The 18,670-nt window shown below is 37.7% G+C and overlaps 1 protein-coding gene across 2 annotated transcripts in view; it reads right to left on the reverse strand.

Annotated features, from left to right (window-relative positions):
* Window positions 1-18,670, reverse strand: part of LOC111191922 (potassium channel subfamily T member 2) — a 129,054-nt gene that overhangs the window by 33,812 nt on the left and 76,572 nt on the right. For both annotated transcript variants that reach the window (XM_049475752.1, XM_049475751.1), the window contains exons 11-14: window positions 17,627-17,791; window positions 13,051-13,187; window positions 10,343-10,406; window positions 6,226-6,334 (exon numbers count right to left, since the gene is read on the reverse strand). In XM_049475752.1, the coding sequence (XP_049331709.1) occupies window positions 6,226-6,334; window positions 10,343-10,406; window positions 13,051-13,187; window positions 17,627-17,791 (475 nt within the window). The remainder of the gene's footprint in view (window positions 1-6,225; window positions 6,335-10,342; window positions 10,407-13,050; window positions 13,188-17,626; window positions 17,792-18,670) is intronic.

Here is an 18,670-nt window from a genome sequence, read left to right on the forward strand (position 1 = left end):
AGTTCCAACAATACGGTAATCAGTATTAAAAAAAAAAGGGGAAAACAAAAGTTGAGATATTATGTAACAATGACCCAATTAATATTTTTGCAATGGATATTTGAAAGTAAACAAAAGAATCTGTCACGGCTGGACAGGACTCAGACACATGCAGATGCGATTAAAGGAATTTATTAAATAAAGTTTGGGCACGAGAGAGCTAACACAGGCAATGGAGGAATGCTTTGTAGAGTCGAAAAAACAACAATATTGTGAGTGAGTGAAGTGAGGGTGTATATATAGTAAGTGTAACAGGTGAAATCGATATTCAGGTGATTGGCATCCTTGTAGCAATCATGCTGTAAATCAAGCTGGGGGATCAAAATCAAAATAGGGACCACAGTGTATCGTCTGGTATCTGTTTTTTTTGGTTTTTGAAATATACTTGTAATAAATTCTAGATATTAAGTTTATTACTTTATTATTATAACTTTACTTTTGATGTTCTACAGCCTCCACAGTCACTGTAGCGCAAATATTCTTAACAGTAAAAAATGTCTAAAGGGCTAAAATTTCTATCCTTAGCTCTAGCGGCTCCGTGGAGGGTTGGGAACAGTTTCCATTTCCAAGCCAGGCTGCTAAATCACAAGCAGAGTCTCATGAGCATCACTGTGTTTCGCTCTCCTCTTTCAGTCTATCCAAGCGGGAGTCGCTTCATTTCTGGTCGTGCCAGTCAGCGTGTTGTGATGAACTACAGGGACAGTTCAGTCGATAATGACAAACTGAGCAAACGCAGCGTGTTAAATCGACTAAAAGAGCAGAAGACGGGCTGGGGCTCTTCAGGCTGTTGTTTGATGCTGGATCTGTATACATAAAAAAGATGATTATTAGGGGAATATCAGACTGAGGAGGACAAGTTCAAACGGCATCATCAGGGTTATTTAGTAATAAAAGAGAGTTTTGAACAAAAGCTACGCTGTGAAATAGCCTGTTTTTTAATATGGCAGCGCTAGCTAGCCACGGTTAGCAACGCTAGCGAGCCACAGAGCCACAGTTAGCGCTAGTAAACACAACATAATAGCAGAAGACTGAAAAAACGGTAACACTAGCAGCGCTATCAGCTAGCGGTTCATCATCCCACGTAGCTTGTTTTAAAACACCAAACACACAGACTACAGTCCAATATACTCGCCTCTGAATGGCGAAAGAGCTAGCGCTGCAGTTAGCGTTTAATGCTAATACTGCTGCACCCAGCCTTAGTGCTGGAGAAACTTTACTGAAACTCCTGTATAACGCTGCACTTCAGCAAAGAGTGGCTTTACTGCTCCTTAATACCTGATTGGTAATACAACAATAGTAAGGAACAGAGGTGTCGCCATGTTTTTATTCTAATTCAGCAGATGGTGCCACTGGGTGGCAAAATTTCTCTCCTGAAAATCCTGAAAATGTTTATTTGTGAGTGAAGCACATCCCTTTCTCTGTTTCTTTACAGTAAGCTTAGATTAGCAGATTTCCACTAAGGCTAGCCGCGGTTAGCTGCTAATGCCACCTAACAGCGCTACACTGAGGAACTCTGAGTGTTTCGGTAAGCCAGAGTGATATTAGCTAGCGGTTCGTTCCACGTAGCTTGTTTTAACACAGTAAACATGCAGGCTACAGTCCGATATACTCGCCTCTGAAGCGCTGCGCTGCGGTTAGCGGCTAATGCTAATACTGCTCCAGCCTTAGCACTGGAGAATTTTCACTGAAAACTCACCCTTATAACGCTGCACTTCAGCGAAGAGTGGCTTTACTGCTCCTTAATACCTGACTGGTAGAATTTGGTAGAAATCATATTTCATACATAAGGCGCACTGGATTATAAGGCGCATTATGTGACACTAGTAAGGAACAGGGGTGTCGCCATGTTTTCGCACATCTGGGTGGCAAGGTTTCCCCCCTGAAAACTGTTATTTGTGAGTAAAGTGCTTCTGTTTACTTATAGTAAGCTTAGATTGGCAAATTTCCACTAAGGCTAGCCGTGGTTAGCTGCTAGTGCCGCCTAACAGCGATACACTGAGGAACTCTGAGTGTTTCGGTAAGCCAGAGTGATATTAGCTAGCGGTTCATTCCACGTAGCTTGTTTTAACATTGTAAACGTGCAGGCTGCAGTCAGGGAAAGAGCTAGTGCTTAGCGCAATTATCTAATGCTAATGCTGCTCCAGCAGTGCTAGCAGGGCATTAGCAGCAGGATACAGGAGGATAATACTCACCTCTAAACAGCTCCTTACAACCTGACTGGTAGATTAAAAGGTGCACTGTCGATTTTTGGGAAAATTAAAGGATTTTAAGTGAGCTTTATTGTCCGAAAATTACGGTAATCAGTATTAAGGGGAAAAAAAAAAAAGTTGAGATATTACGTAATAATGAATTAAGACACATATTCCTTCAGGAAAAATATATAATATGGCTCTGTATAGAATACATACCTACCTGTTTATAATGGGCTCTAAAGGGTCACCTGGCTTCAGGGCTGCACTTCTTTCTGACTCATATTGTTCATTTTAAAAGTGGGTCACCTTCTGCTTTCCTAACCCGGGGGGGGGGGGGGGGGGGGGTGGGGTGGGGGAGCGGGCCTGGGGGGCGGTCACTCTGATGAATCACACTGCGGGCGGCGGTTACTCAAACATCCAAACTCATCTCGGTGTTTAGATTAGATTTGCATAATTAGATGTCTGAATCAGGTACATGCGGTGTGATATAATCGCATAATGAGTTTTTCTCAGAGAGCGTGAATGTCAGGACTTATATCATGTTAAGCAAAACTGCCAAAATCTATTAAAAGCTATATGTCTGTGGTGCTACGCAAAAACATATCTCTTTAAAAACAAATTCTAAACATGGCTTAAAATTATACAGATTGTATTCCAAGTCATATAACCATATCATCATATTAAAGATCTAGCCTTTGTAGTGTATTCAATTTAATTTTTAAGGTTAAAAAAGGATTTGCAAATCATCATACTCTGTTTACTCTATTTACGTTTTACACAGCGTCCCAACTTTATTAGAATTAAGGTTGCAAAATAACATTGCTATTCCCGTAAATGAGCTGCTCGCGCACCTTCACATTGTGAATGTGCAAGTCAGTTTCCTCCACTGAGAAGCGCAGAAGCACTGCACTGTTAAAATAGCAATCTGCCAAAGTCAGAGCACATCTGACTCTTAAAGCAGCACTAGGTAGGATTTCCTTGATTTTTAAACTTTTTAAAGATGTCAAATTACAGCTTGAAACTCACTGCAGCGCTGCATTGAGGTGTAACAGGAGGAATAGCGGTGCTCTCGTGTCTGTGCTGGAGCTCCTCTGAGCTCAAACCAGACTCTGTAAGTTTTCTGAGGCGGCCGCGACCAACGCTCGCGAGAACTGCGACCTGCTTTCCGACCTTTAGTTCTAACAGTTCTACAAGGACTATTGGTTCATTCTTTACAAACTAACATACAGACACTCTGGCAGAAGCTGGAAAGAGACCGAATATGTCTGTGAAAGCCAGAAAACGAGAAAGAGAAACTGAAATCCGCCTGAAACATTTATTACACTCTACAACTGTAGGGGGAGCCCACGAGCACAAAATCTCAATCCTACCTAGTGGAGCTTTAAAGAGAATAGCAAGTGACACACTGATTGGTTTATTTCACGTTACACCCAAACCCCACACAATTAAAAAAACATCAAACACTCATTCTATCAAACCCCATCTATATTCCATACTCTCCTCTGCTACGCAAAATAATAACTGTAAATATATATATGTATCTATAATATATAGATACATGTTTATGTATCTACTGGTAGAAATGCCTGTGTCTGGTCTAAATGCTGGTGATACACAAAGAACAAATCAGACCCTCATTGCCAATGGAGGGAGAACGAGGGCAATGAGGAGGGCTTTGATGTGATCTTGAGAGTGCAAAGGGGAATGTCCATCACACACACACACACACACACACACACACACACACACACACACACATACACACACACTTCCATCTCTCTAATAACAGTGTGAAATTCCCCTTCATGCCACTTCCTAGTAATCACTTCAATAATGCAGCCTCACGCAAGCGTGCACACACACAAATCACACACCCACAAATCACACACACACACACACACACACACACACACACACACATTCTCTCTCAAGAACATACACGGCATGAATACATTGGCCGTATTTTCTTTGTCCCTGTGCAAAATCTTAACGTACAGATTAAACCCCAGAAGCTCAGCCTCCATCACCCACCCACTCTGACACAATCAAAACCCCACCCAATCAAACACGCTCTTTATCAAGCCCCACCCAATCAAAAACACTCTCTATCAAACCCCACCCAATCAAAAACACTCTCTATCAAACCCACCCAATCAAAAACACTCTCTATTAAACCCCACCCAATCAAAAACACTCTCTATCAAACCCCACCCAATCAAAAACACTCTCTATCAAACCCACCCAATCAAAAACACTCTCTATTAAACCCCACCCAATCAAAAACACTCTCTATTAAACCCCACCCAATCAAAAACATTCTCTATTAAACCCCACCCAATCAAAAACACTCTCTATCAAACCCCACCCAATCTAAAACACTCTCTATCAAACCCACCCAATCAAAAACACTCTCCATCAAACCCCACCCAATCAAAACACTCTCTATCAAACCACACCCAATTAAAACACTCTCTATCAAACCCACCCAATCAAAAACACTCTCTATCAAACCCCACCCAATTAAAACACTCTCTATCAAACCCACCCAATCAAAAACACTCTCTATCAAACCCTATCCAATCAAAAACACACTCTATCAAACCTAACCCAATCAAAACACTCTCTATCAAACCCCACCCAATCAAAAACACCCTCTATCAAACCCCACCCAATTAAAACACTCTCTATCAAACCCCACTCAATCAACACCCCATCAAACACACCCTCTTTCAAACCTCACCCAATCAAAAACACTCTCTATCAAATAGAGTTCCACATCCACCCTAACAAACCAAACCCCACCCAATCAAAACTCCATCCACCCCAAGCAAACACACTCACTATCAAACCCCACCCAATCAGCACCCCATCAAACACACTCTCTATCAAACCTTATCCAATTAAAACCCCATCCACCCCAATCAAACACACCCTTTATCAAACCTAACCCAATTAAAACCCCCTCCACCCCAATCAAACACACTCTTTATCAATCCCCACCAATTCAAAACCACATCCACCCCACCAAAACAATCCCCACCCAATCAACCCCCTATCAAACACACTCTCTATCGAACCCGACCCAGTCAAAACCCTATCAAACACACCTTCTATCAATCCCCACCCAATCAAAGCCACATCCACCCCATCAAACTAGACCCCACCCAATCAAAACTCCATGCACCCAATCAAACACACTCTCTATCATCCCCACCCAATCAAAACCATCCACCCCAATCAAACATACTCTCTATCAAACCCCACCCAATCAACCCAAACCCCTATCAAACTACACCCCATTAATTATATTAAACCCACGAACAACATCCACTCTGCGTCAGACCACGCCACATAAAATTGCACTTACACTCTAATGAACCACACCCAATCAAACTCCACCCATCTCCATCAACACATTTAATTCATCTGTTACCCACTATAAGACCTCACTCTAACTCTGATCCTTCCTGTCACCTTGCCATGAGGACCATGGCCAGTGTTCAAGCACTCTTACAAGATAACACCTCAAAACTTTTACACAATTATGATCAATTCACATACTATACATGTCGTACTTGACTGAATTGTTTAATTGAATGAGATTGCACCTGAATTAAACACACTTTAAATCAACACCGTTCTCATTAAACTTCATAAACTGAAAGCTGAAAGACTGATGCTGATGAATTATATATTTCATAACCGTGCTGAAATATATAATCTCAGTATTCCTTTGTTGTGTGAAAGACAGAACGTCTATTCCTGGATTCTCTCCAGTCAGGAGAGCTGAATGACAGCGTGTTAACAGACCCAGCGAGGACGTGCGAAAACTCAAGGACACACAGCGCGTCTGCCTCCACACACACCTCCACACACACACACACACACTTACACACATACAAACACAACCCACATAATAACACAGTATTTTCCTTTTTACACCTGACTGTGGGTGTGAGGGGGTGTGAGGAGTATCAGGGGAGGCTTATCTGACCTGCAAACTTCACGTGGAACTTATTCTCAGGTTTGAGGATCTGGACGTAGAGAGGACAGTTCGGGGCAAAGTCCTTCACTGCCCAGGCCCGGAGGATGGTCTGATGATCCTGAGAGACAGAGAGAGAGAGAGAGAGAGAGAGAGAAAGAGAGAGAGACAGAGTCTCTCAGTGAGACCATCCACTAATCATTAAAAATGACTCTACTGTTATTATTGCTATTATAATTGTTAAAATTATAAATGTTATAAGTCTTACATATCTTTCACTTCTTCATATCTTTTCACAAACTATTTTATTGATCACTCAATCTTTTAATCTTATTATTATTTATTTATTTATTTATTTATGTATTATTATTTTATAATGTCTATTTAATTTTATTATTGCTTGCTTTGGCAATAGTGTATATAAGTACATTCATGCCAATAAAACACCACTGAACAGGGAGACGGAGAGAGAAGAGTAAGAGAGAGATAGACAGAAAGATAGACAAAGAAAGACAGAGACAGACAGAGAGTGAGACAGAAAGAGAGAGATAAAGAGAGAGAGAGATAGACAGAGAGATGCAAAGAAACAAAGAGAGAGAGACAGAGAAACAAAGAAAGACAGAGACAGAAAAAAGCAGAGTAAGAGAGAGATAGACAGAGAGATAGACAAAGGCAGACAGACACAGACAGAGAGAGACAGAAAGAGAGACGAAGACAAAGATAAAGAGAGACAGCAAGATAGACAGAGAGAAACAGCTAGAGAAAGAGAGACAGTAAGAGAGACAGACAAAGAGAGAGAGATGGAGAGCGACAGAGAGAGATCAACAGAAAAAGACAGAGAGAGAGTAAGAGAAAAGGATAGACAGAGAGATGCAGAGACAAAGAGAGACAGAAACAGAGAGAAACAGCAAGAGAGAGACAGAGAGAAATATAAACAGAGAGAGACAGTGAGATAGATTGAGGCAGAGAGAGAGAGAAAGAGAGAGAGAGCGAGAGACAGAGAGAGAGAGACCGACAGAGAGATGCAAAGAAACACAGAGAGAGAGACAGATAAACAAAGAAAGACAGAGAAAGACTGACAGAGAGAGAGACAGAAAAAAGAGAGTAAGAAAGAGATAGACAGGGAGATAGACAAAGAAAGACAGAGAGAGAGTGAGACGATAGACAGAGAGATTTAGAGAGACAGAGAGAGACAAAAAAGGCAGAAACAGAGAGAGACAGAGAAAGAGACAAAGACAAAGATAAAGAGAGACAGCAGGATAGACAGAGAGAGAGAGAGAGACAGTTAGAGACAGACAAAGAGAGAGAGATGCTGATACAAAGAGAGACAGAGAGAGATATAAAGAGAGAGAGACAGCGAGACAGAGAGAAAGAGAGAGCTGACTGGGGGCTGACTTGGGGTTCTTTATTAAAATCATATCAGAGTTATATTAATTTATTAATTTATCAGTGTAGGTTGTGTGATGTAATCTAAGCTATCTGATTGGCCATTAGGCCGTTAGCCCAGGTGTTCACATTAGCACAGGATGCACCACTTCCAATTACGAGCCACTGTATGGTCATGCCTATTAGCAGATTTTATTAGCCATTAGCATTAGAGCTAGACTGGAACAGGACTGCTAACTGTATTACTGTATGAGCTCCAGGCTGACTCCATTACTGAAGACCATTCCCTCCACAGTTATTACTGTTAGACCATAACAACTACTCACACAGCAAATTCATACCGGATTAAAACCCTTCCACACTTATTACTGCCTCACTGTAAAAACTACACACACAGCAAATTCATACCGGATTAAAACCCTTCCACACTTATTACTGCCTCACTGTAAAAACTACACACACAGCAAATTCATACCGGATTAAAACCCTTCCACACTTATTACTGCCTCACTGTAAAAACTACACACACAGCAAATTCATACCGGATTAAAACCCGTCCACACTTATTACTGCTTCACTGTAAAAACTACACACACAGCAAATTCATACCGGATTAAAATCCTTCAACATATACTATTAACACACTGTAAAAACTGCACACACAGCATATTCATACCGGATTAAAACCCTTCCACACTTATTACTGCTTCACTGTAAAAACTAAACACACAGCAAATTCATACCGGATTAAAACCCTTCCACACTTATTACTGCTTCACTGTAAAAACTACACACACAGCAAATTCATACCGGATTAAAATCCTTCAACATATACTATTAACACACTGTAAAAACTGCACACACAGCATATTCATACCGGATTAAAACCCTTCCACACTTATTACTGCTTCACTGTAAAAACTACATACACAGCAAATTCATACCGGATTAAAATCCTTCAACATATACTATTAACACACTGTAAAAACTGCACACACAGCAAATTCATACCGGATTAAAACCCTTCCACACTTATTATTAACACACTGTAAAAACTACACACACAGCAAATTCATACTGGATTAAAACCCTTCCACACTTATTACTGCTTCACTGTAAAAACTACACACACAGCAAATTCATACCGGATTAAAAACCTTCAACATATACTATTAACACACTGTAAAAACTGCACACACAGCAAATTCATACTGGATTAAAACCCGTCCACACTTATTACTGCCTCACTGTAAAAACTACACACACAGCAAATTCATACCGGATTAAAAACCTTCAACATATACTATTAACACACTGTAAAAACTGCACACACAGCAATTTCATACTGGATTAAAATCCTTCCAGACTTATTGTTAACACACTGTAAGAACTACACACACTGAAAAAAATGATGAGTAAAATTTACTTTAAAAAAAGTTTTGCAACTTCCTGCATTTGCTTTTTTGAAGTAAATTTAATTTCAGATAAATTTAAACTTAAATGTTACACAGAGTAAATAAGTGAACTGAACTTCAGTCAATCCTTTCTTTTAGTAAACTTTACTTACTTTATTTATACAATATTGCCTAATTACAATTACTTAATTTACACAATATAACTCAAATAATTTGATACATAATATATTATAATTCTTGAAATTTAGATATTTTTGTTAAAACACACACATTTCACTGTCTCAGCACAGCACTATTGTACTAAAAGAAAGGATTGATTCAGCAAAAATAAATAAAGTAAAGTTTAATAAAAGAAAGGTGTCACGTCCTCGCCCTGTTTTGTCTGTTCTTGTGCCTGTTGTGTTGTTCCCACGTGACCCCTGCTCCTCTGTGTCCCCTGTCTCAGTAGTTTTCCACCACGTGTCTCATTTGTAGCTCCGCCCCTTCCCCAGGTGTTTCCACTTCTAGTGTGTTTCATGTTACTATATATAGCCCTCCTCTGTCACTTGTCCTTCTTCGGTCTTTGCACCTTCCTCTGTTGTTTTGTTGCTCCTCGTTACTCTTGTTTATTCTCCTCATTCCCTAGTTCCTTGCTCTGTGTTTTTCTCTGTTTTTGCCTTATATATATTTAGTTTATTTCCCTGTTTTTTTTCTTATTTTATTTCTTGTATATATTTCCCTGCCCTGTTTAGTTTGTTTATTATTTATATTTCTAGTTGGTTTAGTTTATGTTCTTTAGTTTCTCTCGTTTGTTTTGGTTTTTGGTTATTAGTTGATCTATTTTCAGTTATTTGGTTTATTCCCCAGTTCCTTGTATATATCTCCCTGTTTTATGTTTCCGTGTTTATTTGTTTCTTGTCTCTTTGTTTATCTTTGTTATTTATTTATTAAATTATTCGTTTCGCCCTTACCTGCACTTGCGTCCGTCTCCTCGTCTCCCTGCCTGGGTCTCTCGTGACAAAAGGATTGACTGGAGTTCAGTTCACTTATTTACTCTATGTAACATTTAGGTCTTGAAACTGAGTTGAAGTTACTTAAATTTATCGGAAATTAAATTGACTTAAAAAAAGCGAATGCAGAAAGTTGCGAAACTTTTTTTTTTTACATAAATTTTACTTTTTAATTTTTTTTAGTGTACTTTACTTTTTACACCACTGTTCTAATAGAACCAATTTAGCTCCAGAAAGGTTTATTTGGCTAATAAAGGACTAAGCTCAGTTCACAAGTGATAAAGCATGTGATAAAGGGGGTATAAAGGAAAGAGAAAAGGAGTTTTTGAAGGAACCTACGGCAGCCAGGCGGTCCACTTCAAACCGGTTGCTGAGGATAAAACAAGCTTCTGCGTCGTCCATTCTGCAGCCAATCAGAAGACATAAACGAGAGAGGAACAGGACAGAGAGATAAGAGACATAATGGGTGTGAAAAAGAGGAAATGAAGATGGCAACAAGAGAGAGAGAGAAAGAGAGAGAAAGAGAGAGAGAGAGAGAGAGAGAGAGCAGATTTCATCAGGTCAGCAGTGGAAATGGTTTACATCACAGCTCCAGCAGCAAGAGCAGGAGATGCTATTAGCCAAATGGAGCAGACAGATGCAGTATTACAGCAGGCCATTAGTAATGGCTCTCTCTACAGGCCTCCGACCAAATGTAATTAAAACAAGTCTTATCAAAGAACAAGTAAACAATATATTGCGCAGAGGCTCCTTAAGGGAACAGCTGAATCATTATGTCAACATTAATAGTCAGGAATAAAAGCTAGAGGCTAGCAGCACGATTAGCATTCGACCAAAACAGCAACGAATCATTTCCTTGACAAAAGGAAAAGAAAAACACACATATAATTATGATCAAGATCAAACCTGGCACTGGACCCACACTGCAGAAATCATACTATCATATTTTGTAGAAACAAACATGAATTTTGGGTACCACTTAAAAAAAAATGCTCTTTTAATAAGGAGTTTATTAACCCTCCTGTTATGTTCATAAGTCAGGAACAGCAGTGGTGTACCTGGGTCAATTTGACCTGGTGCATATTTAATTATCCAATTAATAACCAAAATAAAAATGATCCAAAATAATAATTCAATTGTAATTCTAATGATTCTAATGATAATAAAATTCTTATAAGTATTATTCTATGCTAATTCAATCAGGTTCAATCAGGATAATTCACTCGTTTTTCAAAAAAAAAAAAAGAAAAAGAAAAGATGTTTAAACTTTTTTTTTTTATTTCACTACTTTAGAAAGACCAACATATTAGACATAACAGCTTTACATAATACATTAAAGCATAACATTAATTTTTGTTTTATTTTTTGTTTATTGCAGGGGGTTATATGATATGTTGTTTACACTAATTAAGGCAAGCTGAAGAAGTTTTATACAAAAAAAAAAATACTTTTAACTATTTTTCCTAGATCTTCAAACTTTTAAACAGGTCAATTTTAACCCGTATCGTAACAGGAGGGTTAATGGTATTAATTAGGTTAGAAATCCTTTATGAGTGCCATTTGCTTATTGTAACACTTTCAAATTAATTGTACTATTTTTTTAAATATTTTTTCAACTCTAAATCTTATAACACATATATTTAACTTTTTCAAAACATGTACTGGTCAATCTCAGGCAGCTTTACTTTTTCTTTTTCTTTTTTTTTTTTTTTTACAAGGTTTCTAAGCAGAAGGTGATTACAAAAGTCATGTAACATTTAAAAAAAAGTTTAAAAGCAAGTCCACTAATTCCTTTGATTTTCTCTCATGAAAATCTTTATTTTAAAGAAATGGTTGACTGCATGTTTAAATAATTAATATTTACGACAAAAAAAATCACTCCTGTTACTGAAACTCAATCCTGTTACTCTTCATGCATTGAGTAACAGAAATTAAAGTAACAGGAATGAGTTTTTAGCATAGAATCAGAATTAAAACAAAAAATAATGACTAAATGGTGGCTATGCTAATCGATCTAAGAATTAATTTAGATAACAGGAATGAGTTTTGAGATAGAATAAGATCAAATTAATCTTATTTAACTAGCCAGATTAATCATCTATCCAATAATCATAAGATGCTGTATATTAACATAAAATTACATTAAATAAATAAATTGACTCTATTTTACTTTATTAGATATATTATGGCTGGCTGATGAAAAAAAAACAAAGTAGGATGAGTTGTATGTGTTGCACCTACTTATAAATTGTTTATAAAGTATTAACAACCTAATTATTAACCACTAATAAACTTATAAATAAAGGTGCCTTGTTTTAAAAAGTAGTACTGATTATTTTATTTTATTGTCTTTTCTAATCTTCTCTAATCTAGCTGAACACTGTCCCCAGCTGAGTATACAGGGGTTGGACAATGAAACTGAAACACCTGGTTTTAGAGCACAATCATTTATTGTGGTGACAGACAGTTCAGGTGGGAACAGGAGAGTTGAGGTGCACATTGAATTCTGCCGTGATTTGATCAGCCATGTTTTTTTGTTTTTGGATACAATCTGGGTTAGCACCCGAACATCACTTTCAGACAGCTTCCTCTTACAGCGTCCACAGTTAATCCTGTTGGATGTGGTTGGTCCTTCTTGGTGGTATGCTGACATTACCCTGATGATACTGTGGCTCTTGTTGCATCACAAAGACTTGCTGTCTTGGTCACAGATGCACCAGCAAGCTGTGCACCAACAATTTGTCCTCTTTTGAACTCTGGTTTGTCACCCATAATGTTGTGTGCATTGCAATATTTAGAGCAGAACTGTGCTCTTACCCTGCTAACTGAACCTTCACAGTCTCTCACGCTCTTACTGGTGCAATAATGTGCAATTAATGAAGATTGGACACCAGGCTGCTCCAATTTAGCCACACTAAAATGACGACAGGTGTTTCAGTTTCTTTGTCCACTCCCTGTAAGTCTGATTATAGGTTAGGGAGTAAAATCTATCCTGGAAAACATGTTTTTGGATTTCCAGTGTAATTAAACTGTGGTTCATAACTTACTTGGCCCTCATCAGGTCCTGGTCTTTCAGGGCGGACCCCTGCAGGTAGATGACCCTCTGAGCCCACAGCGGGATGTGCAGGACCCTCCGCACCTGGACGTCTATCTCCGTCGGACACAGGATCACCACGTAGTAGTCCTGCTCACAATACAATTACACACAGTCTGAGTTAAGGTACATAAGTAAATTTAGCAAAATGTCTGAATGAAAATCATAAATGACATGCTTTTAATTTTTTTGTGGAGCTATTGAGCTTTTTTTCTAATATATTTATTGAAATTATTTTTTCTCGACCCTTTTCCAGAAGTTATTTGCATTTCTAAAATTTCTACATTAAAAAATTCTAAACGCCACATTAGTTTCTGGCATTTTCCCACAAAATAAAATAACATGTTTATTAATCAGTCTTTTCATCAGCTCCTGTTTTGCAGTTATTTCTGAAGATGACACGCCACGCTAGCACCACACAGAGCAAAGCTAATCACTGCCTGCATCGCATTTACTGAAAGGATTCAAACATTCATTAGCTGTCTTTAGAGCGGTTTTGACAGCTCTCTGTCAGCCGCACACAGCTGTATTTCAGAGACGCCTGGCGGAGCAGGTAGCAGTCCATTTAATGAGAGCTGAAATCGCTCTTCCACTTCAGCGTCGCCCACCGAACCCCTGGGTGGGAGAGTCACAGTCCAGCAAGCAGTCCTGATGGACTGTTTTACAGAACATGCCCCAGTATGTCATCGAAATTTTTATTTTTGTGAATTTTTTTAAAATATATATTTTTTTTTCATGCAGTTTTTTAGTCTTAAAGATCTGGTCTTGACTTCCACAGTTCCCCTTAACAGCCATTACTTAATCTTATTTCACACTCTGGAAACTCTACAATTGCACTACTTTGATAGCTATTTCTTTATAATCTTCCCTATCTATACTTTAAATCATAAATGAATAATTTTCAGATTCTAAGCTGCTTGTCTTGACTTCCACATTTCCTCTTAAATGTCCATGTATGAGTTCAGAACATGTCATGAGCATATGATAACATATGATAACATATGAGAACTACAATAGAAATACTAAGTAAAAGTAAGCTAAGCAATAGAACAATACAAAAGGAAGATAAATCTCCTGTGTGAAAGTTTATTAAGTGCAAAACTAAAGCATTAATGTCAATCATGTTTAATTTCCAATTATACCACAGTCATTTCCGAACCTGCAATGTGATTGGCTGAGAGGCGCTCTGTGAGTGCCGTTAACAACAGGTAATGCACTGTAACCAAAGCTCTCCATGTATTACTCCGCCACATACAGGTAACCTAGCAACGATGCAGCGCTTACAAGCCAAACAGTGCTGCTACAAACAAACAGAGCAGCAATAGAACTACTATAACTCGTGGAGTTAAAATAGTCAAACAGATCGTATTTTCTCGTTCTCTTTAACTCTTTAAAATCTTTTAATAAACAGTGATAATTGAACTGTGGTATAATCACAATAATACACTCGAGGTTTGTGCTATAAGCTGTAATATTGGCACTGCTGTGCTGATCTACAACACTAGGCAGTGCCAATATTACACGTTATAGCACGAACCTCAAGTGTATTATAGATTAATTAGATTATTGTAGGGATTTGAAGTAATAAGATGGGAAAAAATTCGCCTAGTTGCTTGTTTATAGATCAGATCAGATTAGATTTAGACTAAAATAAGAAAATCTAACAGTTCAACATCAAATAACACCACTGAAGTCATGAAGAATCGAACTAGCCAAGCTTTTTTTTTTTTTCTTTTGTTTAGCAGGGACGAAATGAGTCAATTTAGTTCTGCTATTTTTACAACTGGGAGGTTGTCCAATTGTTTACACATGACAATTAATGTGCCAATTTTATTTAGACACTTTATCAAATAAATTGAATATAATCTAGCTGCCAGAAATGGGACACAGAGCCACACATCTGCGCCTGGTGTCCTTAATTCCTGGAGAAACGTCTGGAAAAACTGCACTGCATATGAAGGGAACTTGACGGCTACATCACTATGACAACAATCTGTTCCGTCTCCGGCTGCATCCGAACAGCTCCCACATCATGCGCATGACTCGCTTTTCCATTTGCACTTCAAGTGTGTGTGTGTGTGTGTGTGTGTGTCAAGTTGTGTGTCGTTGCATGTCATTTGATACTCCAGGAGGTGTCGAGGCAAACAGACCTAAACCACAGACGTGTCACAAATGTTTACCTTTATGTCCAACGTGAACGTACAGCCGGTTCACCAACAGGTGTGTGTGTGTGTGTGTGTTATGGGTGTAATGTGGCTGAGTGGGCTGCGCTGGCTCTGGAACAGAACTGGCGATTTACTGTAAAACTGCTGTAATCCCTCTGCCTGAACTGCAGCTGCCTGAAGCTCCTGCTGAGGATCAGCCCTGATCCCTAATGAGCTGAAATCTACACACGCACACACACACACTCAGTGCACACACACCACACACACACACTTTACTGTTCAACAGTTTGGAATCATATACTAGTGCATCTAAAAAAAAGTTGAATATCATTGAAAAGTTACTTTATTTCAGTAATTCAGTTCAAAATGCGAAACTCATATAGTATATAGATGTATTAAACACAGAATAATATATTTTAAGCATTTATTTCTTTTATCGTTGATGATTTTATGGATTACAGCCAATAAAAAAAAAAAAAAAATCAATGTCTCAGAAAATTTGAATATTATATAATTAAGACCAATTGATACTTTTGGCAGTGTGGGCATTGTGCCAAGTCCTGCTGGAAAATGAAATCCACATCTCCATAAAAGTTGTCAGTAGCAGAGGGAAGAACAATGAAGTGCTGTAAGATTTTGTGGGAAAACAAAACTGCACTGACTTTAGACTTGATAATAAAACACAGTGGATCGAACACCAGCAGATGACATGTCTCTCCAAACAAACCATCACTGATCATCAATAATTTTTTTACATTTTATTTAAATAAATGATGGGAGCAGAGTCTGGAGGAAGAGTGGAGAGACACACAGTCCAAACTGCTTGAGGTCTAGTGTGAAGTTTCCACCAATCAGTGCTGGTTTGGAGATGGAATTGTGATGCAGATTTCATTTTCCAGCAGGACTTGGCACACTGCCCACACTGTGTACTAAATTTTAATTTTCTAAAAAGATACTGACTTTTTTTTTTTATTGGCTGTAAGCCATACATTTTTTAACAATAAAATAAATAAACATTTAAAATAGATCACTCTGTGTTTAATACATCTATATAATATATGAGTTTCACATTTTGAACTGAATTACTGAAATAAAGTAACTTTTCAATGATGTTCTTTTAAGATGCACCTGTTTTTGCATATATATATATATATATATATATATATACACCATTTTTGCTTAGAGTATGATTTATTCTACTATACTTTAGGAACAACTATACTATAGTATAATATGACAAATAACAATAATACTGTAAAAATAAACTGTAAATTATAATTATATACAATATACATTGGGTAAACTTACCTGACTCAAGATTTCATTACCTTTTTTTTTAAATACAAGAATTCCAGATATTCATTTTAATAATTTATTTGGTATTACTTGCTCTACAGCTCCTTCAATCATCATCATGCCATTCTTTATTCTGGACACATTTTAAATATCTTAATATTTAATGACATCCGAAGAATCCTATCAAACCCAACGTCTTTCCGGCGATACGTCCAGAGAATTCATTAAAATTCAGACACTCGTTAAAATCTGCCCTCAGAGCAGTTAAGCAGCACGCATGCCGAAGTACGTCAAAGTATGGCAGAGTAAAAGAGATTAGAATGTACAGAGGATATGACATTTTTGATGATATAATGCTCTGATTTGCTCTGAAATGTACTGTTTAAACCCTTTAAACTCAGTTTACTGTCAGAATTCACACCAGAATTTTACAGGCCCTAAAATGTAACCCTGTGGGGCTCCACAAAATTAAGTTAATATTGCATCAATTCTCAAAATTATAGTATAGATAAAAAAGTACATTTTTAAATTTTAAAAAGATTTGTGTCAGTGGTTCTTTTTGTGCTGTTTAAACTACAACCACTAGGGGCAGTGCGGTTCTTTCGCTTTTCGAATCCAACATTTTTTATTTTTTATTTTTATACATATGATGGTGTTTTTTATGACAATATCACAATATTAGAGCAACACAATAAAATAACAAAAAAAATAATCTGTTTAAATCACAACAATATTTTGTATTATGGTTAACTGCGATTAATAACACTTGTTCTTCTTAAGACGCAAGTTTTTATAGTGAATATTTAAATGTAAATAAAAGAATAAATGTAAGAAATGGTGAAAAAAGTGAAAGAAAGTGGTGTCAATTAAAATACTAATATATATATATATATATATATATATATATATATATATATATATATATATATATATATATTTGATTGTATGTTTGAGGGGAAATAAATGTATTTATTTATTATCATACATATTTTACCACGTTCTTGCCAGTACATAGCCCCAATGTAGGGCATGCACATGCACACACCCACACAGAAAACCCTCACACACCTGAAGTCTGGGGTGGGCGAAGAACTCGTTGAGGAAGTCCATGAGCAGGTCTATCTTCAGGCAGCTCACACACAGCACCACGTGCTTCTCCGTCTGCGCTCTGTAGCGGCTGTAGTTTCCACCAGACTTCTGTCTCTCCATCCACAGGAACGCCAGCTGCTCAAACTGAGGAGAGAATTAAACCGGACATCAGTGTGACCTCACACACATTCATCTAAATAGACAACAAAATAAACCACAAACACACCTGTGAGAACCTGACAGTGATAAGGGGTGTACTTGCAGAAACTTACTTTTTTGCAGTAATTCAGTTCAAATAAACCACACAATAATTTATTGTCCTGACTGACAGTTCTGGTGGAAACAGGAGAGTTGAGGTGCACACTGAATCCCTTTCAGACAGCTTCCTCTTACAGCGTCCACAGTTAATCCTGTTGGATGTGGTTGGTTCTTCTTGGTGATATGCTGACATTACCCTGGATACCGTGGCTCTTGATGCATCACAAAGACTTGCTGTCTTGGTCACAGATGCGCCAGCAAGACGTGCACCAACAATTTGTCCTCTTTTGAACTCTGGTATGTCATTGTGCATTGCAGAACTTGATTTTTCAGATTTTAAATCTTATAAAATATGTTAAAATTGTTCTTATAAAATATGTTAATAAATCTTATAAAATATGTTAAAATAATTGCTTATTTTACTGTGTGTGTAAAAATAAGTGTGTTAATTATAGTGATGAGACCAGCTGTGTTTTCTTTGACATAAAAAAACTTTCCGCAAAAAGACATACAACAATAACGACATCAGACTCTAATTAAAACACAACATCTTCCGATCTAATTAAACACAAATGTGAAATTGATTAAAAGTTTATAATGAGTTATAAGAGGGAAATAATCATCATACAGTGACGTCAGGTTTCTTGTTTCCGCCAGCATTAACTGGCATGTCTTAAGAGTAAACAACCCCTGTAAAGAAACACCGGCAATAACAGTAAATAATCCCCCAGATATCCCCCTGATTGACTGCAGACGTATCTCAGC

The sequence above is a fragment of the Astyanax mexicanus genome, chromosome 3, assembly GCF_023375975.1.
Source record: "Astyanax mexicanus isolate ESR-SI-001 chromosome 3, AstMex3_surface, whole genome shotgun sequence".
NCBI lineage: Eukaryota > Metazoa > Chordata > Actinopteri > Characiformes > Acestrorhamphidae > Astyanax > Astyanax mexicanus.